This window comes from Dermacentor albipictus, chromosome 4 (assembly GCF_038994185.2).
Source record: "Dermacentor albipictus isolate Rhodes 1998 colony chromosome 4, USDA_Dalb.pri_finalv2, whole genome shotgun sequence".
NCBI classification, from domain to species: domain Eukaryota; kingdom Metazoa; phylum Arthropoda; class Arachnida; order Ixodida; family Ixodidae; genus Dermacentor; species Dermacentor albipictus.
In genome coordinates this window covers 30,322,172-30,338,161 of record NC_091824.1, presented here as the reverse complement: position 1 = coordinate 30,338,161, position 15,990 = coordinate 30,322,172, and the positions used below count along the sequence as shown (strand labels likewise).

At 46.1% G+C, this 15,990-nt stretch overlaps 1 protein-coding gene across 2 annotated transcripts in view; it reads left to right on the top strand.

The window, feature by feature from the left end:
- Window positions 1-15,990, top strand: part of LOC139046774 (zinc finger protein 595-like) — a 101,190-nt gene that overhangs the window by 27,450 nt on the left and 57,750 nt on the right. The window contains exon 4 of one of the 2 annotated variants that reach the window (XM_070536869.1): window positions 7,520-7,933. The exons of the other annotated variant lie outside the window; for it this stretch is intronic. Coding sequence (XP_070392970.1) covers window positions 7,520-7,933 — 414 coding nt within the window. The remainder of the gene's footprint in view (window positions 1-7,519; window positions 7,934-15,990) is intronic. 2 annotated transcript variants of the gene reach the window in all.

The following is a 15,990-nucleotide window of genomic DNA, read 5'->3' as shown; positions in this document are numbered from 1 at the left end:
AAATGCAACTTGTGGTAATAGGAAAAGAAAAACATACGTTTATGAGCAAAAGTAATTGTACGGGTCAAACGAACTTTATGACATAAAAAAGCACAGTTTGACCTAATAGTTGTGCAGAAACCCACAAGGGGAACTGAGGTAATTAATTAAGAGAAAATGAGACATCCACCCAGCCGTAGCAGTTGCTACAGTGGAAACCCATACGAGTTCCTCGAAAGAAAAACCTCGCAATTGCAGAAAAATTCATCCTGGTCCGGGACTCGAACCCGGGACCACTGCCTTTCCGGGGTGAATTTTCCTTCAACTGCGAGGTTTTTCCTTCTAAGAACTCATATGGGTTTCTTTCGTAGCAATTGCTACGACTGGGTGGATGTCTCATTTTCTCTTAATTAAGGAACCACAGTGTTCACAGCAAACAAAATACATCATACAATGTAAAACAAGGGGAAGGCGGGAGATGGAAATTCAAGACGATGAGCAAACAAGGTGAAAGCAGGAGCCAATGTTTCGACAAGTGGACTTGCCCTCTTCAAGGCGACATATGCTTTCCTCGCCGTAGTGTATGTAGGTGGGGTTCTTCTAAAGGGGAGAGGGCGTAAGGTGGGTGCGAGCGGCAATGAGCGAAGGTGTGTCAACAGCCAGAATGTAGGATTGAGAATAAAGAAGTGCTGTGCACAAGGCCAGTGACACGGCCATCTGTCAATCACAAGTCGACGACCGTGTGTCAGCCGGTGTGTCAACGGCGTGCACAGCAGCTCTCTATTACCCTTTTCGCTGGTAGTCAGGGGCTATCGTGTCTCTGAAAGAGATAATAGAAGGAGCAGCAGAAACAGGTGCTCAAGAAAGAAAATATATGTAATATACTGAAATGGAATAAATGAATAAATAAATAAAAGGAAAAGTAAATGGGAAAAGAAAAACACTAAGCAACCAAACTAAGTTTTCTTGCCTATAGCTTGAAGTTTAGCATAGCAAATAGATTGTAAAGCCCCCTTTGAAACATTTATGCTATTGGTTGCAACTTGAACTTATGGGTAAGGTATGATACTCTGCATTTTCTTTCTCGTTCATAGCAGAAATTTGACTGTAAGATGTAGAGTTTAAGTTCATCAAGGTTATGACCATGTTGGCAGAGATGCTCGGTGACGGCTTAGGGAAGCTCTTTAGCTGTGTCCGCACGATCTGTGTTTAATCTAATGTTCATTGATTTTCCCGTTTCACCAATATATTGTTTCTTACAGAAGGAACATTTAAGCATATAAATCACATCCGAACTTGTACAAGTGAAGCTAGATTTGACTTCGTGTGTGTAACTATTTGTGGTGCTTTTAATTTTCATGTCACTTTGAAGGTGCCTGCAGGTTTTGAGCCTGGGGCGACAACATGGTTTTATTACGGGGGAATGATGTTGATTGACATTTGCATGCACTAACATGTCTTTAAAGTTCCTGTTGCGGCAATAGGTAACCCTTGGTACATCCTGGAATGCTTTCCTCCGACGTTCGTTACTTGATAATATTGGGTAGTATTATTGTAGGATGTTGTTTATGTTTGGGAGTGCATTAGAATATTTTGTTATAAAGGCTCGCGGTCTATCGGATTCTGGTGTTGGCTGTTTCTTCGCTAATTCCGACTGTCTCTCCAATCTTGATGTGACATCGTAAGCTCTATCGAGAGCAACATGTGGATAGTTTCTTTCTGCTGGCGTTGTGTTAAGGTCATTTAGGTGGTTGATGTAATTGTGGTTTTCACTACAGATTCTTCTTATTCGTTTCGCCTGTCCAACAAAAAATCCTTGCTTGCAATATCGCAGGTGATGACTGTTGTAGTCTAAATATTGCTGGCTATCTGTAGCCTTCCGGTAAAGTGTCATTCATAGTTTTCCATTTTCTACGTAGACCGTCGTGTCAAGGAAGTTGATCTGACTAGGTGAGTGGTGACCAGTAAATTTAATACTCAGTAGAAAGCGATTTATATGGCTAATTAAGTCGGTTAATGTGCTTGTGCTGTGTTCCCATATTGTAAATATGTCGTCAATGTAACGAAGATAGGTGTGGGGTTTTAAAAGGTAGGATTTCAACAGGTCTGCTTCAAGCTGGGACATCCCATGCATGCACAGCACTGCAGTGGTACTTTTAGGAAGCTGAACAACTTAGGCTCTGCATCTTACAGTCAAATTTCCGTTCTGAAAGAGAAAGAAAATACAGAGAATCATACCTGACCCATAAATGTCAAAGGGAGCTTTAGAATCTATTCGTTATGCTAAACTTCAAGCTATAGGCAGCAACACTTAGGTAGTTTGGTTGCTTAGTGTGTTTCCCCCCTTTCTTTCTTTTTTTCCTTTTATTTATTTATTTATTCTATTTCTGCATTTTCTTTTGATATTTTCTTTCCCATGAGCACTTTTTTTCTGCTGTTCCTTCTATTATCTCTTTCAGAGACATGATAGCCCACGACCACCAGCGAAACAGGTAAGAGAGGGCTGCTCTGCATGCCGTTGACACGCCAGCTGACACATGGCCGTCGACACAGGATTGACAAACCGCCGTGCCACTGGCCCAGTCCTTAGCACTCCTTTATTCTCTATTCTAAACCCACGCCGCTAACACACCTTCGTTCGTTGCCGCACCCACCTGCCTTACGCCCTCACCCCTTTAGAAGAACCCCACCTTTACATACTATGGCGAGGAAAGCATACGTCGCCTTGAAAAAGACAAGTCCACTTGTCAAAACATTTGCTCCTGCTTTCACATTGTTCTCGTTTTGCTCATCCTTATACAATGTAAGGAAAACAAGCGGGAACGAAAAAATATGCTCAAACAATTCATCACAAAATGCTACAGAATCGAATATAGATACGTTAGCGGCAAGGATGCTCTGTAAGTGCATGACATAGGGCAATGCAAATGGGCTGAATGGCTGCCGATCTAGCGAGCACGCCCCTGAAACTTTGACTGAATGTGCATGACAGCACACTGAAAAGCCAGGTTGTACCATAGTGAAAATGCGGCTGGAAATGTGCAATCAAAGCTACTCGTCAATACCTTAGAATGTGTGGAGAGTTAGTCAGGCACATTCTTTTTTGTCCAGCTGTCTGACTTGCAGTGATAACAACCCCTAATATTTCTGGTCTGTTCAGAAACAACACCATGCCCAGTTTGCAAACTCGATTGTTAGCCAGGCTTTCTGCGAGTTCCTCCCATCTTTCTTCTTGACATTATGTGATGCCTCTCTTAATAAACTTACTTGTCTGGCATCTAACTCGAGCATTCTTTGCTTTTAATGCTAAATTAGCTGCTGGTATGTTGATTAATGGTCATTGTGAGAAAGCGCATAGAGAAATAGCAAGGCTGCGTTTGTTCTTTGTCTTGTCTTCGCACAGGGATAGCAGTTAAGCACGTTTCACATGGTGCAGTTTTGCTTGTTGTTTTGCACGTGCAACATTGCTGTTGTGTCAGTCTGTGCATGCGATTTTTCAATGTTTTGAAGTGTTGAACTCTGCTGTTTAAATCACTTGTGTGGCGTGAATGGGGAACCAGCAAGAATACAGCTTGTCACACAAATCGTGAGGTTTTACGGGAACTGTTCCTAATTTTTTCTTCTTTGCTTTCAATCAATGTGTACTTAATAATCATCAGCCCATTTTTACATCCACTCCAGGATGAAGGCCTCTCCTAATGATTTCCAGTTACCCCTGTCTCGCTCCAGCTGATTCAGAGTTATGCGAGCAAATTTCTTAGTTTCATCACACCACCTGATTCTCTGCCATCCTTGGCTGTGCTTACTTTCCTTTCTTTGGCACCCATTCTGTAGCTCTAACAGACTACCGGTTATCTGTCCTACTTATTACATCACCTGCCCACATCCATTTTTTCCTCCTAATGTTAGCTAGAGTATCGTCTACCCCCCGTTCACTCTCTAATCTACACTGCTACCGGCCTCTTAACATTATGCCTAACATTCTTTGTGCCATTGCTCTTTGTGTGTTTTTAACTTCTTAAGCTTTTTCTTAAACTCCAACTTTCCACCCCATGTCTTGGTACTGGTAGAATGCAATGTTTTTACACTTTTCTTCTCAAGGATAGCGGTACTTAATAAGGCTACAATAATAACATAGTGTACTGAATAAACCACGCAGCCACTCCTCCACTAGATGCTTGCAAATGCAAATGTCAAAACCGTAGTTGGTGCAGTTAAAGGGACCCTGAAACGCTTTTGACGATTTTCTACAAACATACTGAGTCGTTAGAGTAGGTCCTTCTGATCATTAATTGACACATCTAAGTGCACTGCGTATAGCGTGTAATTTATTATAAGGTTTTAAAAGTGCACATCGCTGCCGATCGCAGCGCACTGCTCGGCGGAATTTTAAGCCGCCCCTACCCATATGACCGAAATCACCCATATGACGTCAGAGGGGCGAGCTATCCGATTGGCTGACCAGGGCGCATGATCGATAATTTTTCCAACTTTATGGTAAACAAATGATCTTCGTAATAGTTGGAATGCTAGTTAATTTGTTTTTATAAAAAGAAAGTAGCATAAAGAGAATGCACAAGAAAAATTTTTCAGTACACTTAGGCATTTCCAGCACACAGCAAGTGTCGTCTGCTTGTGTTACAACGTACTCCATTTGGATGAGAGCTCCGCGGTCAGAGTTGGTCTCAGTCTTTTCGCGAGCACTATGATTCGACTTTGTTGCCTTGTGGACTGCAAACATAGCGACTGGCAATATGTCAAGCTGCGACATCGTGTCCCTCTGCAAGGCAGCGTACGAGCGAACTAGCTGCTGCGCATCGGACTGCCGCGATACGATCGTCGCCAGGATTTGTGCGTTTGTGGCCGTCACTTTACACCAGAAGATTACTAACGCAATAGCGTTTCGCGAGTCCCATATTAGGGCAAACATAAGCGCAAGGGGACAGGGTCTGGCCGCTTGACTGTGCCGTAACGGGATGAGCCGAGATCAGCTGAAGGGCAAATGTGAATGGTCTGCACGGTGCAGCCACCTGGTGGCATAGAGCTCAACCATACACAGTAGCTGCAACGAAGCGTATTCTTCTTTGCTGCTGGTGTGTATTTTTCACAGGAGTGTAATCATCAACACGTTGTTTTCATAAATGTTTAAAATGTTTTACACTTGGTTAGAGCTGGCTGGTTAAGTTAGGTTTGGCTGGTTAAGCGCTGCGCCAACAAGTGTCTGGACCGTGCAGACCGATCAGGCCGCTCACGTACGTCTACGCCAAAGTTCCTTCATCAGCTTGAGTTTACGCCTCCAGTCATTTGCCGAAATGACCAGCTTGCCTGTGGTTAACAGAATACCAGACACGTTCGGCGCTACGACAGAATGCTCGCAACGCACGCTGCTTCGATAGCTCTCGCTTGGGGTCGACAGCCAAGTGGATAGCGGAGATGTTTCGCATGGGCGGGCTCCAAAACAACCGGAAGTGGACGGTGTGACGTCGCATCGTGACGCGGGACCAGTGAAGGCGGAGCTTAGCCCCGCTCGCTCGGCGAACGAGTTGAGGAGATAAAACGTGGCTGGGGAGGAGGGTAACTTCTAATCGCTTGTAGCTCCATTAATTGTGGTGCGAATGTTCTACTTAAAGGGAAGCTGAAAGGTTTTCCAGAAAAAATGAGTGAACATGTGTACATAATGGTTTTCGACCCTCCGAATTCGAATATCGTATCGAAATTGAGCGAAAGAAAGCGCAAATATATTTTATTTCGACGAAAAGTGCAGCAGCGGACACGCCCAGCTCGCGCGTCTCGTTTCCGCCTGTGATTGGTCGGGCGACCCGTGACGTCAACTTTAGCGACCGACCGCTGCCGCTCCACATGAAACGCGGTGCCAGGTAGTTTGGTGCCGTAATGGAAAATTAAGAGGTAATAGAAAATTTAGAGACTACGTTTTTCTGAAGAGTTCGGCGTTGCTGCCTACATGTACGAGCCGATTGCAAAGAGCCGGCCTCTCGAAGAAGCAAACGATGCTGGTGCGAGCAGTGCTTTCGACGAGAACGAAAGCGAAAGCGAACGAAAATCTTGGGATCTCCTCGTGTTGGAAATGCTCTTTGGTGAGTATGTTTTTTGCAAAGCGATCTAGTGATCTCGCCGATCTTTCGCCGATCTAGTGAGCTCGTTTCCGGTCAAGTAACTGCAGTGTTGTGTTCCTGCATGCCTCCTCGTGGAACGTAAGCGGGGATGCGATCGTCGGCATTTGTGCGCTGTCCAAAGCTGTCGGCAACCTACAAAGACGGTTCAAACACGTGAAAAGCTTCCCGGTTCATGCAGTACGTGTAGTGACCTTCACCTGTGCGCCATCCGCACACTACTCGTAACCGAAGTCGTAAAGGCGGCGAATTCCGTCGGCTACGTGGGACGGTCGGTTTCTCGCTGTGCGCGAGAGACGGGGGGAGCGTAGCGTCCTGGCGTGCGCCGGCTTTCCAGCACATGCAAACTCTACATTTGCACTGCGTTATGGTAGCTGCGTGCAGGCTGTTTTACAACACACGTACAAATAGAAAATTCGCGGCGCTTTGCGACGAAACCTGCGTCGAGGGCGGGAAATAAACATGCACCTTCCGTTCAGCGTGCTAACATGAAGGAGCTCGCAGTAAATCAAAATCCAGGTTTGGGCGAGTTCGTGTATTCATAAAGCCTTCCAACACCAGTTATCATCAGTCAGTCCGCACTCGTGCCGTCTTTGTTTTCGTTGCTCCGATCTTTTCGCGCTGCGTTTAGAAAGCCTGCTGGTGGAAATTCTGGTGATAATCGTCGTCACGGAAGTGGTTGGAGCACAGCAGTGTTGTTCTTGAGGGCTTCAAATTCTTTCGCTTTACAGCAGCCTCCCACTTCCTTAAAAGCGTCTTGTCTTGTGGGAAGCAATGGAAGACAACATCGTCGCGGCCGCTGGTGTTCGTGTAACCGTAGGCTGCACAGAAAGACGGCATGATCGGCCCACCACATCAGTTGATGCTGCGCACCTTGACCACCACTCTACATACACACAGACACACCAACAAAGAAATGCAGGGTCGATCGAAGCAGATTACGACGGCACGCACGCAGAAACAAGCACGGTCAGGCACGGTCACGCAGGCTGCGAAGGAGCAAAACACTAAAGTTGACGTCACAACACCGCGGTTTCCGGTCTCCGCTCGCATCGTCAGCGTCAGCAGCAGCGCGCGGCATTCGACGGGGGGCGGAGCTACAGCGCAATTTCAACCGACGATTACGTCGCTCCTATTTGAAAAAAAAAAAAACCAAATTTTACCTACATGGTTTATAAGGTTCCCGCATCCGTATATGAGCGTCTTATTGAATTCGACAGACTCTTCAGCTTCCCTTTAAGCTGTACCCTACGCGTCTACAAAATTTGTCCGAACTGTTTCAGGGGTCCTTTAATGCATGCAATGCTCAAAGGTGAAGTCTGCACATGCCGTTGATGCGGCTCTGAAACCGCTGTGCAAGAAAATTGCCGAGTGCAAAACAGGCTTGAAACACGTATGCCTTCTGCCAGGACAACCTTCGGGAGCACCTGCGGGCACATGCCGGTGAGGTGACGCAGCAGAAGTACAAGTGCGACCACTGTGGCAAACCGTTCTACAGCATCTGGCTGCTCAAGATCCACATGCGCGTGCACACCGGCGAGCGGCCGTTCCCCTGCGACTTCTGCAACAAGGGTTTCCCGTCGGTCACGGCGCGCAACAAGCACCGTCACATCCACAGGGTAGAGAAGCCGTTCGCCTGCGCCGAGTGCGGCATGCGATTTTCACTCAAGGGGACGCTCAACAGCCACACGCGCATCCACACGGGAATCGGACCGCACGAGTGTCCATACTGCGGCAAGGCGTTCATCCAGGATGGCGAACTCAAGGCGCACCTTTTCCATCACATGGGCATGAACGGCTTCAAGTGCACCGTCGGTGACAAGGTGAGGAGCTCTGCCAGTGTACGTGTTGTTTCACCTTTTGCCGGTGAGTGCATTGGTTGGTGTCTCGTGTACCATAGTAGGTGATAGGTCGTAAGTGCAGTGGCGAGAGCCCCACTGTTCCATGGTCCGCATATCCTATCAGAACATGCACAGTGCGTTTGATGGATGTGTATACCCAGTTAAAGAGAGTTGTGAGTTCTGGAATAGACAGACTGCCTTGTCTTTGTCGCTCCGTGAAACTATTAGAGTAAAGGACAGTCCCTCTGGTGCTAGCCTGTTGCGCAAGAGTAGAGTCCTTTGGACTGCACGAACGGCAGACCGTATTGTGCCAAGACTGAGAGCCACTTCCCTCCGGTCAAAGCACGTCGTTGTGCACATTCTCGGACAGTCTGTTGCCTGGTGCACTACGGCAACCACTACATTTGTGAATGTATAGATAAAACTGGTTTTCTTTTTTTTTTGTGTTCTTTTTTCAAGATGGATTAGTAGTCCACTTTTGAAAAGGAACACATCAGTGCAAAGCGCGTGCGAATTCTTCTCTGGTAAGTTCACCTGTAGCAAGCCACTTGTATTCAGTGATTACTGGCGCCTTCCTATGCCACAGTGCAAAGACGTGGTACCTTCGGCCGAGCCACCCTGGCACTGTGCCGGTGCAGCAGAATTTACATCGAACACTGCCCGAGTTTCGCGTTTTACTACCTGCCAGGCGAATGTATGAGCCACCAAACGCGAGTTTGCGACTGTAGCACCCTCTGCGAAGGACGGGTGGAATTCGAAACTCGTCAGACGACAGCTTAGCTGAGGCCAGTTGTCACCTGCACTTGCCCCGATTCTCAGCAACAGTAACAAGGTCAAGTTGTTTATTGATGAGAAATGTTTAGAATGCGTAATGACGAATAATTCTTAAGGTACTGGAATATTTGAGGCTGCGAACTGCCCTGGCAGCACATTGCATGTACTCCTACTTAGCCCAAACTGCCTTCAAGATTGATAAGAAATGACGGAAATACAAAAGTTGCAGTATCAAATGCAGAACCTAATGGTGCAGCTTCTCCTCAACTATCATGTTTGCTCGCATAATGATCACACTCATGTAATGATCACACCCTCGAATTTTGTCGTCAAAATTTGTTTCTTGTTTTTTCTTTACCATGAAATGATCGCACCCCAAACTTGATGCAGCGATATGTGGTGTGCCAAGTCTAGCCAATGGTGATCGCGCTTACCATCTGTCGAAAGCCATGCGAACGACTCTTGAAGACACGCTCTTCTCGCACCAAACATTCTTAAGTAGATGCTCCATTTCATTCCTTTCATCACTTTCCGCACTTCCATGAAAAGAAAGCTACAACCAAACTTCCTTTGGCTTTATTATATGTAGGCTTCCTAATGGTTTTGGTCAACAACAACAAAAAAGGCGCCCTTTAATTCTTCTTGTCTGCACTCATGGACACGAAAAAAATCACGAGCGACAGCATTAGTGGCCTTGTTTACACTGATACGTTAGCAGTGTACCCTATTAATACGCCGCTGCTTGTAACTCAGCTAAGATATTCACCCACCCTTAGCGGAAACGTGCCGTATTAGGATGGCAGTGAAGACAAGTAGCCACAGTTTTTGCAGCATGCCTGCCATGTGTTTCTATGCCCACCTCTGTTTCTGTCTCCTCAAAGTAGACATGGCTATGTTATTGTTGCAAACTTGCCAATATTTACGATATTATTCATTACTCACACGGAAGAAACTGTTTCAATGCGTGTTGTGTACTCAGCAGAAGAAAAAAAATAGCATTCGTCGCTTTCGACTTGCTTTGCCAGCCGCCATTTTTGTTTTGGTGTCCCTCACTGTTAAGCGGTAGCCACTTGCTTGATGACCGGTTGTCATCCCGCAGCAAATGATGGATGAAAAAATTCTGGTTTTCTTTTCGCAGGCAATTTAACCAGCGTAATGATCGTACCCCTAAATTTGCGTCAATTTTTTTTACAAGAAAGTGCGAACATAATGCGAGTAAATACAGTACTTAGAATGCCGAAACCTCTGCAACCTTTGACATTTGCTCTCGTCGGTGCTCTAGGTTAGCGGCGATAATAAATTTCGTCGTCTTCGTTTGCCGATGAGCTACTGGATTCTAGCAGCAAAAGCGCTTTTGTGCAGGACACACAGACACACGGCTTCCATCTTACCCATCTGCTACGAAATGGAGCCTGAACTGAACGACCCTCCCTTCGCCATCTGCAGGCGTGCTCTGCACGACAGGATCATATCGCGCCTCACCGCTGACCTCTGCGATGGGGTGCAAACGTATGGGGTGCTCGCCCCAGCCAAATGTGCTCCACCACAGGTGTGGCACCCAGACGAACATGCGGCACCACACGTGTGCACTGATAACATCACGAGTGTAGTCAACCGAAGGTACCAATAGCTTCAGCCAATACCCGCAGCTAGTGAGTTGCTTTTTGCAGCGTTCTCTCCAAAAGTGTAGCACATTGCACATGCACCAGAGGATCCTGTCTCTGTCTCCTTCTCAGTCCTACATATTGCTACGGAACAGTACTTGCAATGACGAAGAGGCGAGCAGTGAGAAGATGACGACAACGATTAGAGGATAGCGCGGGCTGTTGCTTCTTGGCCAAGTGTGGCGTATTTCCTTGTAAATATACTTGTATATAGCTTTTCGTCTGCGTCTTCCTACATAACATATGTGGTGGAGGTGCTGGCTCGCAGTACTGGCACAACACCAGCGCGGCACCGACCGTGTTATTGCTTACGCCAGCAGGCTCCTCTCACCCTTGGAGCGCAACTATTCCATCACTGAGCGTGAGTGTCTGGCCCTAGTTTTGGCGGTTGCGAAATTCTGCCTTACTTATGTAGCCGACAATTTTCTGTTGTCACAGAGCATCACGTGCTTTGCTTGTTATGCTCACTGAAAGATCCTACAGGAAGATTTGGTCGCTGGGCCTTACGCCTCCAAGAATATTCGTGTGCTGTCACCTACAAATCTGGCCGACTACACAGGGATGTTGAATGCTGGTCTCGCTACCCGGTAGACGAGCCTGACGACGCCGACAGTAGTACCGCCAATGGCATTTTCTTTGTGTCTGCATTCGCTAACATCGCCGATGAGCTGTACCGAGGCCTATCGCTGCGAGCACTCATCGAGCGCATGCGCTCTACACCTACCAACACATCCGTGTCCGATATGTCCTCCAGGGCGGCATTCTGTACCGAAGGAACATGCTCCCTGACGGATCTGATCTTCTTCTTGTGCCAAGACATCTACCACATACTGTGCTCTTTTTGAGATGCATGACGCACCCACTGCAGGACATCTTGGGGTAACCCGCACGTACGACCGCGTCCGCCGCCGCTTCTACTGGCCTGGTCTCGCTCGTTCCGTCCGACGCTATGTTGCTGCCGGTGATCCCTGCCAGCGTCGGAAAACACCTCAGGTGCTACCTGCCGGTCATCTCCAGCCGATCACCGTCCCTGCGGAACCGTTCTTTCATGTTGGATTAGACCTCCTCAGTCCCTTTTCCACGTCATCCTCTGGGAACAAATGGGGAGCCGTCGCAACTGGTTACACCACCCGATACGCTATCATGCGGGCTCTCCCTACCACTTGCGCCACTGACGTCGCCTACTTTCTCTTGCGTGACATTATCTTGCTTCATGGCGCCCCACGACAGCTGCTTACTGACCGTGGCCGTAACTTCCTTTCGAAAGTTATTGCCGACATTGTGCATTCCTGTTCCACTCAACACAAGCTGACTACCTCATACCGTCCTCATACCATTGGCCTCACAGAGCGGTTAAACCGTACTCTTACCAATATGCTGTCCAAGTACATTTCCAAGGACCACCACGACTGGGACATTGCCCTTCCTTACGTCACATTTGCATATAATTCTTCCCGGCACGACACCGCCGGATCTTCTCCATTTTATCTACTGTATGGTCGCGAACCGACCTTGCCCCTTGACAGGGCACTTCCTCCTGCTGTAATCTCAACAAGCGAATATATGCGCGACGCCATCACCCTCACCGACCATGCACGCCAGCTTGCCCGTGCTTGACTGACACCCTCGCAAACCACTCAGCAGCGTCAGTACAACGCCCGCCACCGTGACCTACATTTTTCGCCTGGTACGCTCGTGCTCCTGTGGTCACCCTCTCCTCACGTCGGACTTTCAGATAAGCTCCTTTCGTGATATACAGGGCCCTACCGCGTGCTGCGCCAGGTGATGCCTGTGACATACGAAATTGCTCCTGTGAGTTCAACCTTGTCCTCTACTCTGGCATCTAGTGGTGTCGTGCACATAAGTAGGCTCAAGGCTTACTACACTGCTTCCTAGTCCGGCCTTTAGTCGCTCCGGGACGGCACTTTTGCCGCCGGGGGTAGTGCTACGGAACAGTATTTGCAATGACGAAGAGGCGAGCAGTGAGAAGACGAGAATGACGATTAGAGGATAGCGCGGGCTGTTGCCTCTTGGCCAAGTGCGTCTTATTCCCTTGTAAATATTCTTGCATGTAGCTTTTCGTCTGCATCTTCCTACGTAACAATATTCACGTTCGCACTTTCAGCTTTGCCATGTGCATCGTTGCCATGGAACTAGATGTATATTCAGGAGTACCACAGGGGTCCGTGTTAGGGCCAACACTTTTTCTGCTTTACATCAATGATGTAGCAACCGCTTTAGATAGTTCTGCTAAGATAAAACTCTTTGCAGATGACTGCTTGATTTTTGCGCCGGTATCTTGTTTAGAGGATCAGATTAAGCTCAACCGAAACTTTCAGGCGTTTGGGAGTTGGTGTGACAAGTGGGAAATGCGAATCAATTTTGATAAGACCACATACACGCATATCACTGCAAAAAAGAATATATTTACTTTTCAGTACGATATTCTAGGCTACAATCTAGTTAATGTTCCTTGTTTCAAATATCTTGGTGTCTCTATTTCGCATGATTTAAAATGGCACAATCAAGTAGAAAGAGTGTGCTCTGCGGCACAGAAGAAATTGGGTTTTTTAAGAGCAAAACTGGGGAGGGCAACAAAAGATGTTAAACTGCTGGCTTACAGAGCTCTTATTCGACCATCCCTAGAATATGCGTTAGTAGCATGGGCGCCCCATCAAAAGGTAATGTGGGCCAAAATAGAGAAGGTGCAACGCCGGGCGGCGCGCTTTATTTGCTCGAAATATAGAAGGACAGACTCCGTTTCGGCGATGTTAAAGTCTTGCGGTCTTGAACTGTTGGAAGATCGGTGCAAGAAGCAGAGAGTAAAAACGTTATTTCAAATAATTCATGGTGAACTAAAAATTAATAAAGAGTTGTATTTAAAACCTCCAGGCAGACTGAGCTCCCGCTTAAGTCATAATGAAGCAAATAAACCGTACTTGTCCCGAACCAATGCCTTTCGTTGTTCGTTCTTCCCAGATTCAATAGAGCTGTGGAACAAGCTGCCTGCAGAAATTGTTCGCAGTTCTGATACTGCATTGTTTACAAATGCAATCAATGTTCTTTACTAAAACTGTACCATGTGGATATTGTAAAGTGTTTTTCTTTTCTTTTTTCTCTTTTTCCTTTTTTCTGTTTGTGTGCGTGCGGCAGCTGGTTGAACATTTGAATACATGCCTTACAGTCTGTATATAGTATCTTGTATTGTATCCGTAGGACACTGTAGTGTATGTGCATATTTCTTTTGTATCTGGCTGTTTTGTATGAACGTATATGTAACATCCCTCCCTGTTATGACCCTCAACTGAGGGTTGACAGTATTTCTAAATAAATAAAACTTCTCGCACCCTCCTGAGGGGAGGAGCTTTCTGTTACTGAGCTGCAAGTCAGTCATGTCTGTTAAGGCAATTCAGCCTTTCATAGTGTTTGATGCTGGTCGTGGTGGGTGCATTTCAATAGAGGCAAAATGCAATAATGCTCAAGTACTTAAATGTAGGTGCGCGTTAAAGAATTCCAGGGGGTAAAAATCAATTCATTGTCCCCCTATATGGCATGCCTCATAATCATATCGTGCTTTTAGCAAGTTTGACCACAGAATATATATATATTTTTTTCAGCCTTTCTTGTTGGTCTCATGCTTCCGCATATTGTGGGGCATTGTTGAAGGGGTACTTTGTGCAAGAGGTCTTCCAAATTCATCTTCTAATCTCCTATTAATACATCCAGTTTGTGCTGTTCACTATCTTCTTTTTCTTTTCCCCCACTTTTGGTGATTTTGGCTGTGTGTGCAAGGGCACTATTCTTCAAAGGATGGGGTGAGGGCAGCTAATAATCACACTCTCTTGAATAGGAGCCTTGACTCCGAAAACTTGACTTGGCTATAAACACCTTTGAAATAAGTTGAATTGAGCTAAATGGCACATGTGTCTTAGTTTTGGTTCGGACTGTTTTAAAGGTATAAACACCTACCTTGTGAGCTGGTGGTTTTATTCCTATGCCTCTCCAATTACCTACACTCCACCATGGTAGACTGCAGACACCCCATAACCTAAATCACGTGCTTTCTCCTGAGATTGTTTCACCTACTGCCATTGCAAAAGCACTCTGCAATGGCGATGTTTGGCGTCGTAAAAGACCTTGAAATTGTGCTGTGTGTGTTGACAGGGCAGTAATTTCATTTATAGTTGTCAGCATAATGTTCAATTCGCTTAGTGCTCATTGTCCAGTGTAATGTCAATTCTGAATAACTTACATTGCCTTGCTAGCAGCATGCCACCAAGAAGTATCTCAGACTAACCTTGCTGAGATTATGTGGAATTTCGCCAACTTTTCTTGAGGTCCCAGTTTATGCTGCATAATTGATAAGTTTGTCTCTGGACTCTTCATTGCTCAGTGCGCTTATTCTTGCACTCGCCTTCGGGTTTTAGCGTACTCGGTCAAGTTTTAGCATGTGTAGTTGGGTTTTGGCACTCTCAAGTTTTAACACTTTCTGACAATTTTTGATACGCTCCATCAATTTTCAGCGCTTGCTGCTAAATTTTAGCAGTTGCAATTGTTTTTTTTACATTTACCATCAAGTTTAGCATTCTACTGCGAACTACTACCAGTTTTCTTCAAGTTTTTGCACTGTTGTGTTTTAGTGCTAGCTATCAAAGTTTAGCACTTGTCAGTTTGGCATTCACCCTCAAATTTAGCACTCTACATAAAATTTTAGCAGTTGCCTTCAAGTTTTAGCACTCTGATTCAAATTTTAGCGCGTGCAATCGGTTTTTAGCATTTACAGACAAGATCAGCAGTTTCCATGAATTTTACCACTTTGTGGGCGTAGCACTGCCGCTACGATTACTGCTAAACTTGGCTTGGCTTGCTTTCCCTCGGTCGGTCGGTCGGTCAGATCACAAAAATACTTAAAAAGAAGTCAACAACTGAAACGGAAGTTTACATTTATCATTGTAACATAACAATTTCAACGGAAAACAAATTTGACCGCAGTTCACGTTTGAACGTTTTTCTGGGGAAATCCAAAATAGAAGCACAGTTATTTAACATGTCTATTACCTGATATTCCAGATCTTGTTTTCCATAATTTGTTCTGACTTTTTTATTTCTGCGTTTGGTGTTACGGATATCATATTGCGCCAAGACAGGTGTGTAAATACTGTGGAGTTTCTCTTTATAAATTCACTGTGCCAGTATCCATAAATAGACTTTATTTGCAGGTAAAATATCAAATCTAGGAAAAAGTGGCATGCCCAGTTGATGGTTGAAGAAAGCCGCACATCATTTGAACTTCCGATGGGAGTGACACGATTACGACTAAACCACGACATGCTTCTAGCGCGGAACATACATATCGCAATTAAGGAACTGAGCATGCCAAGAGGATTGGAGCTATTCTTTCCGCTGAATCATGGCGCCAAGTTAGGTTCTACCAGGAGTGTCTAAGGGTCCGTTGCGCGGCCCTGGGAGACGGTCGCCTTTGGAACCGCCCCTACAACGATAGGAATAAGTTAGCCGTGCAACATGCGGACTTCCTATTAGCCCCGAGAAAGAGGAATGGCGCCCTCTCGCGAGTGACGTCACGGCCAGGACGCCGCTCGC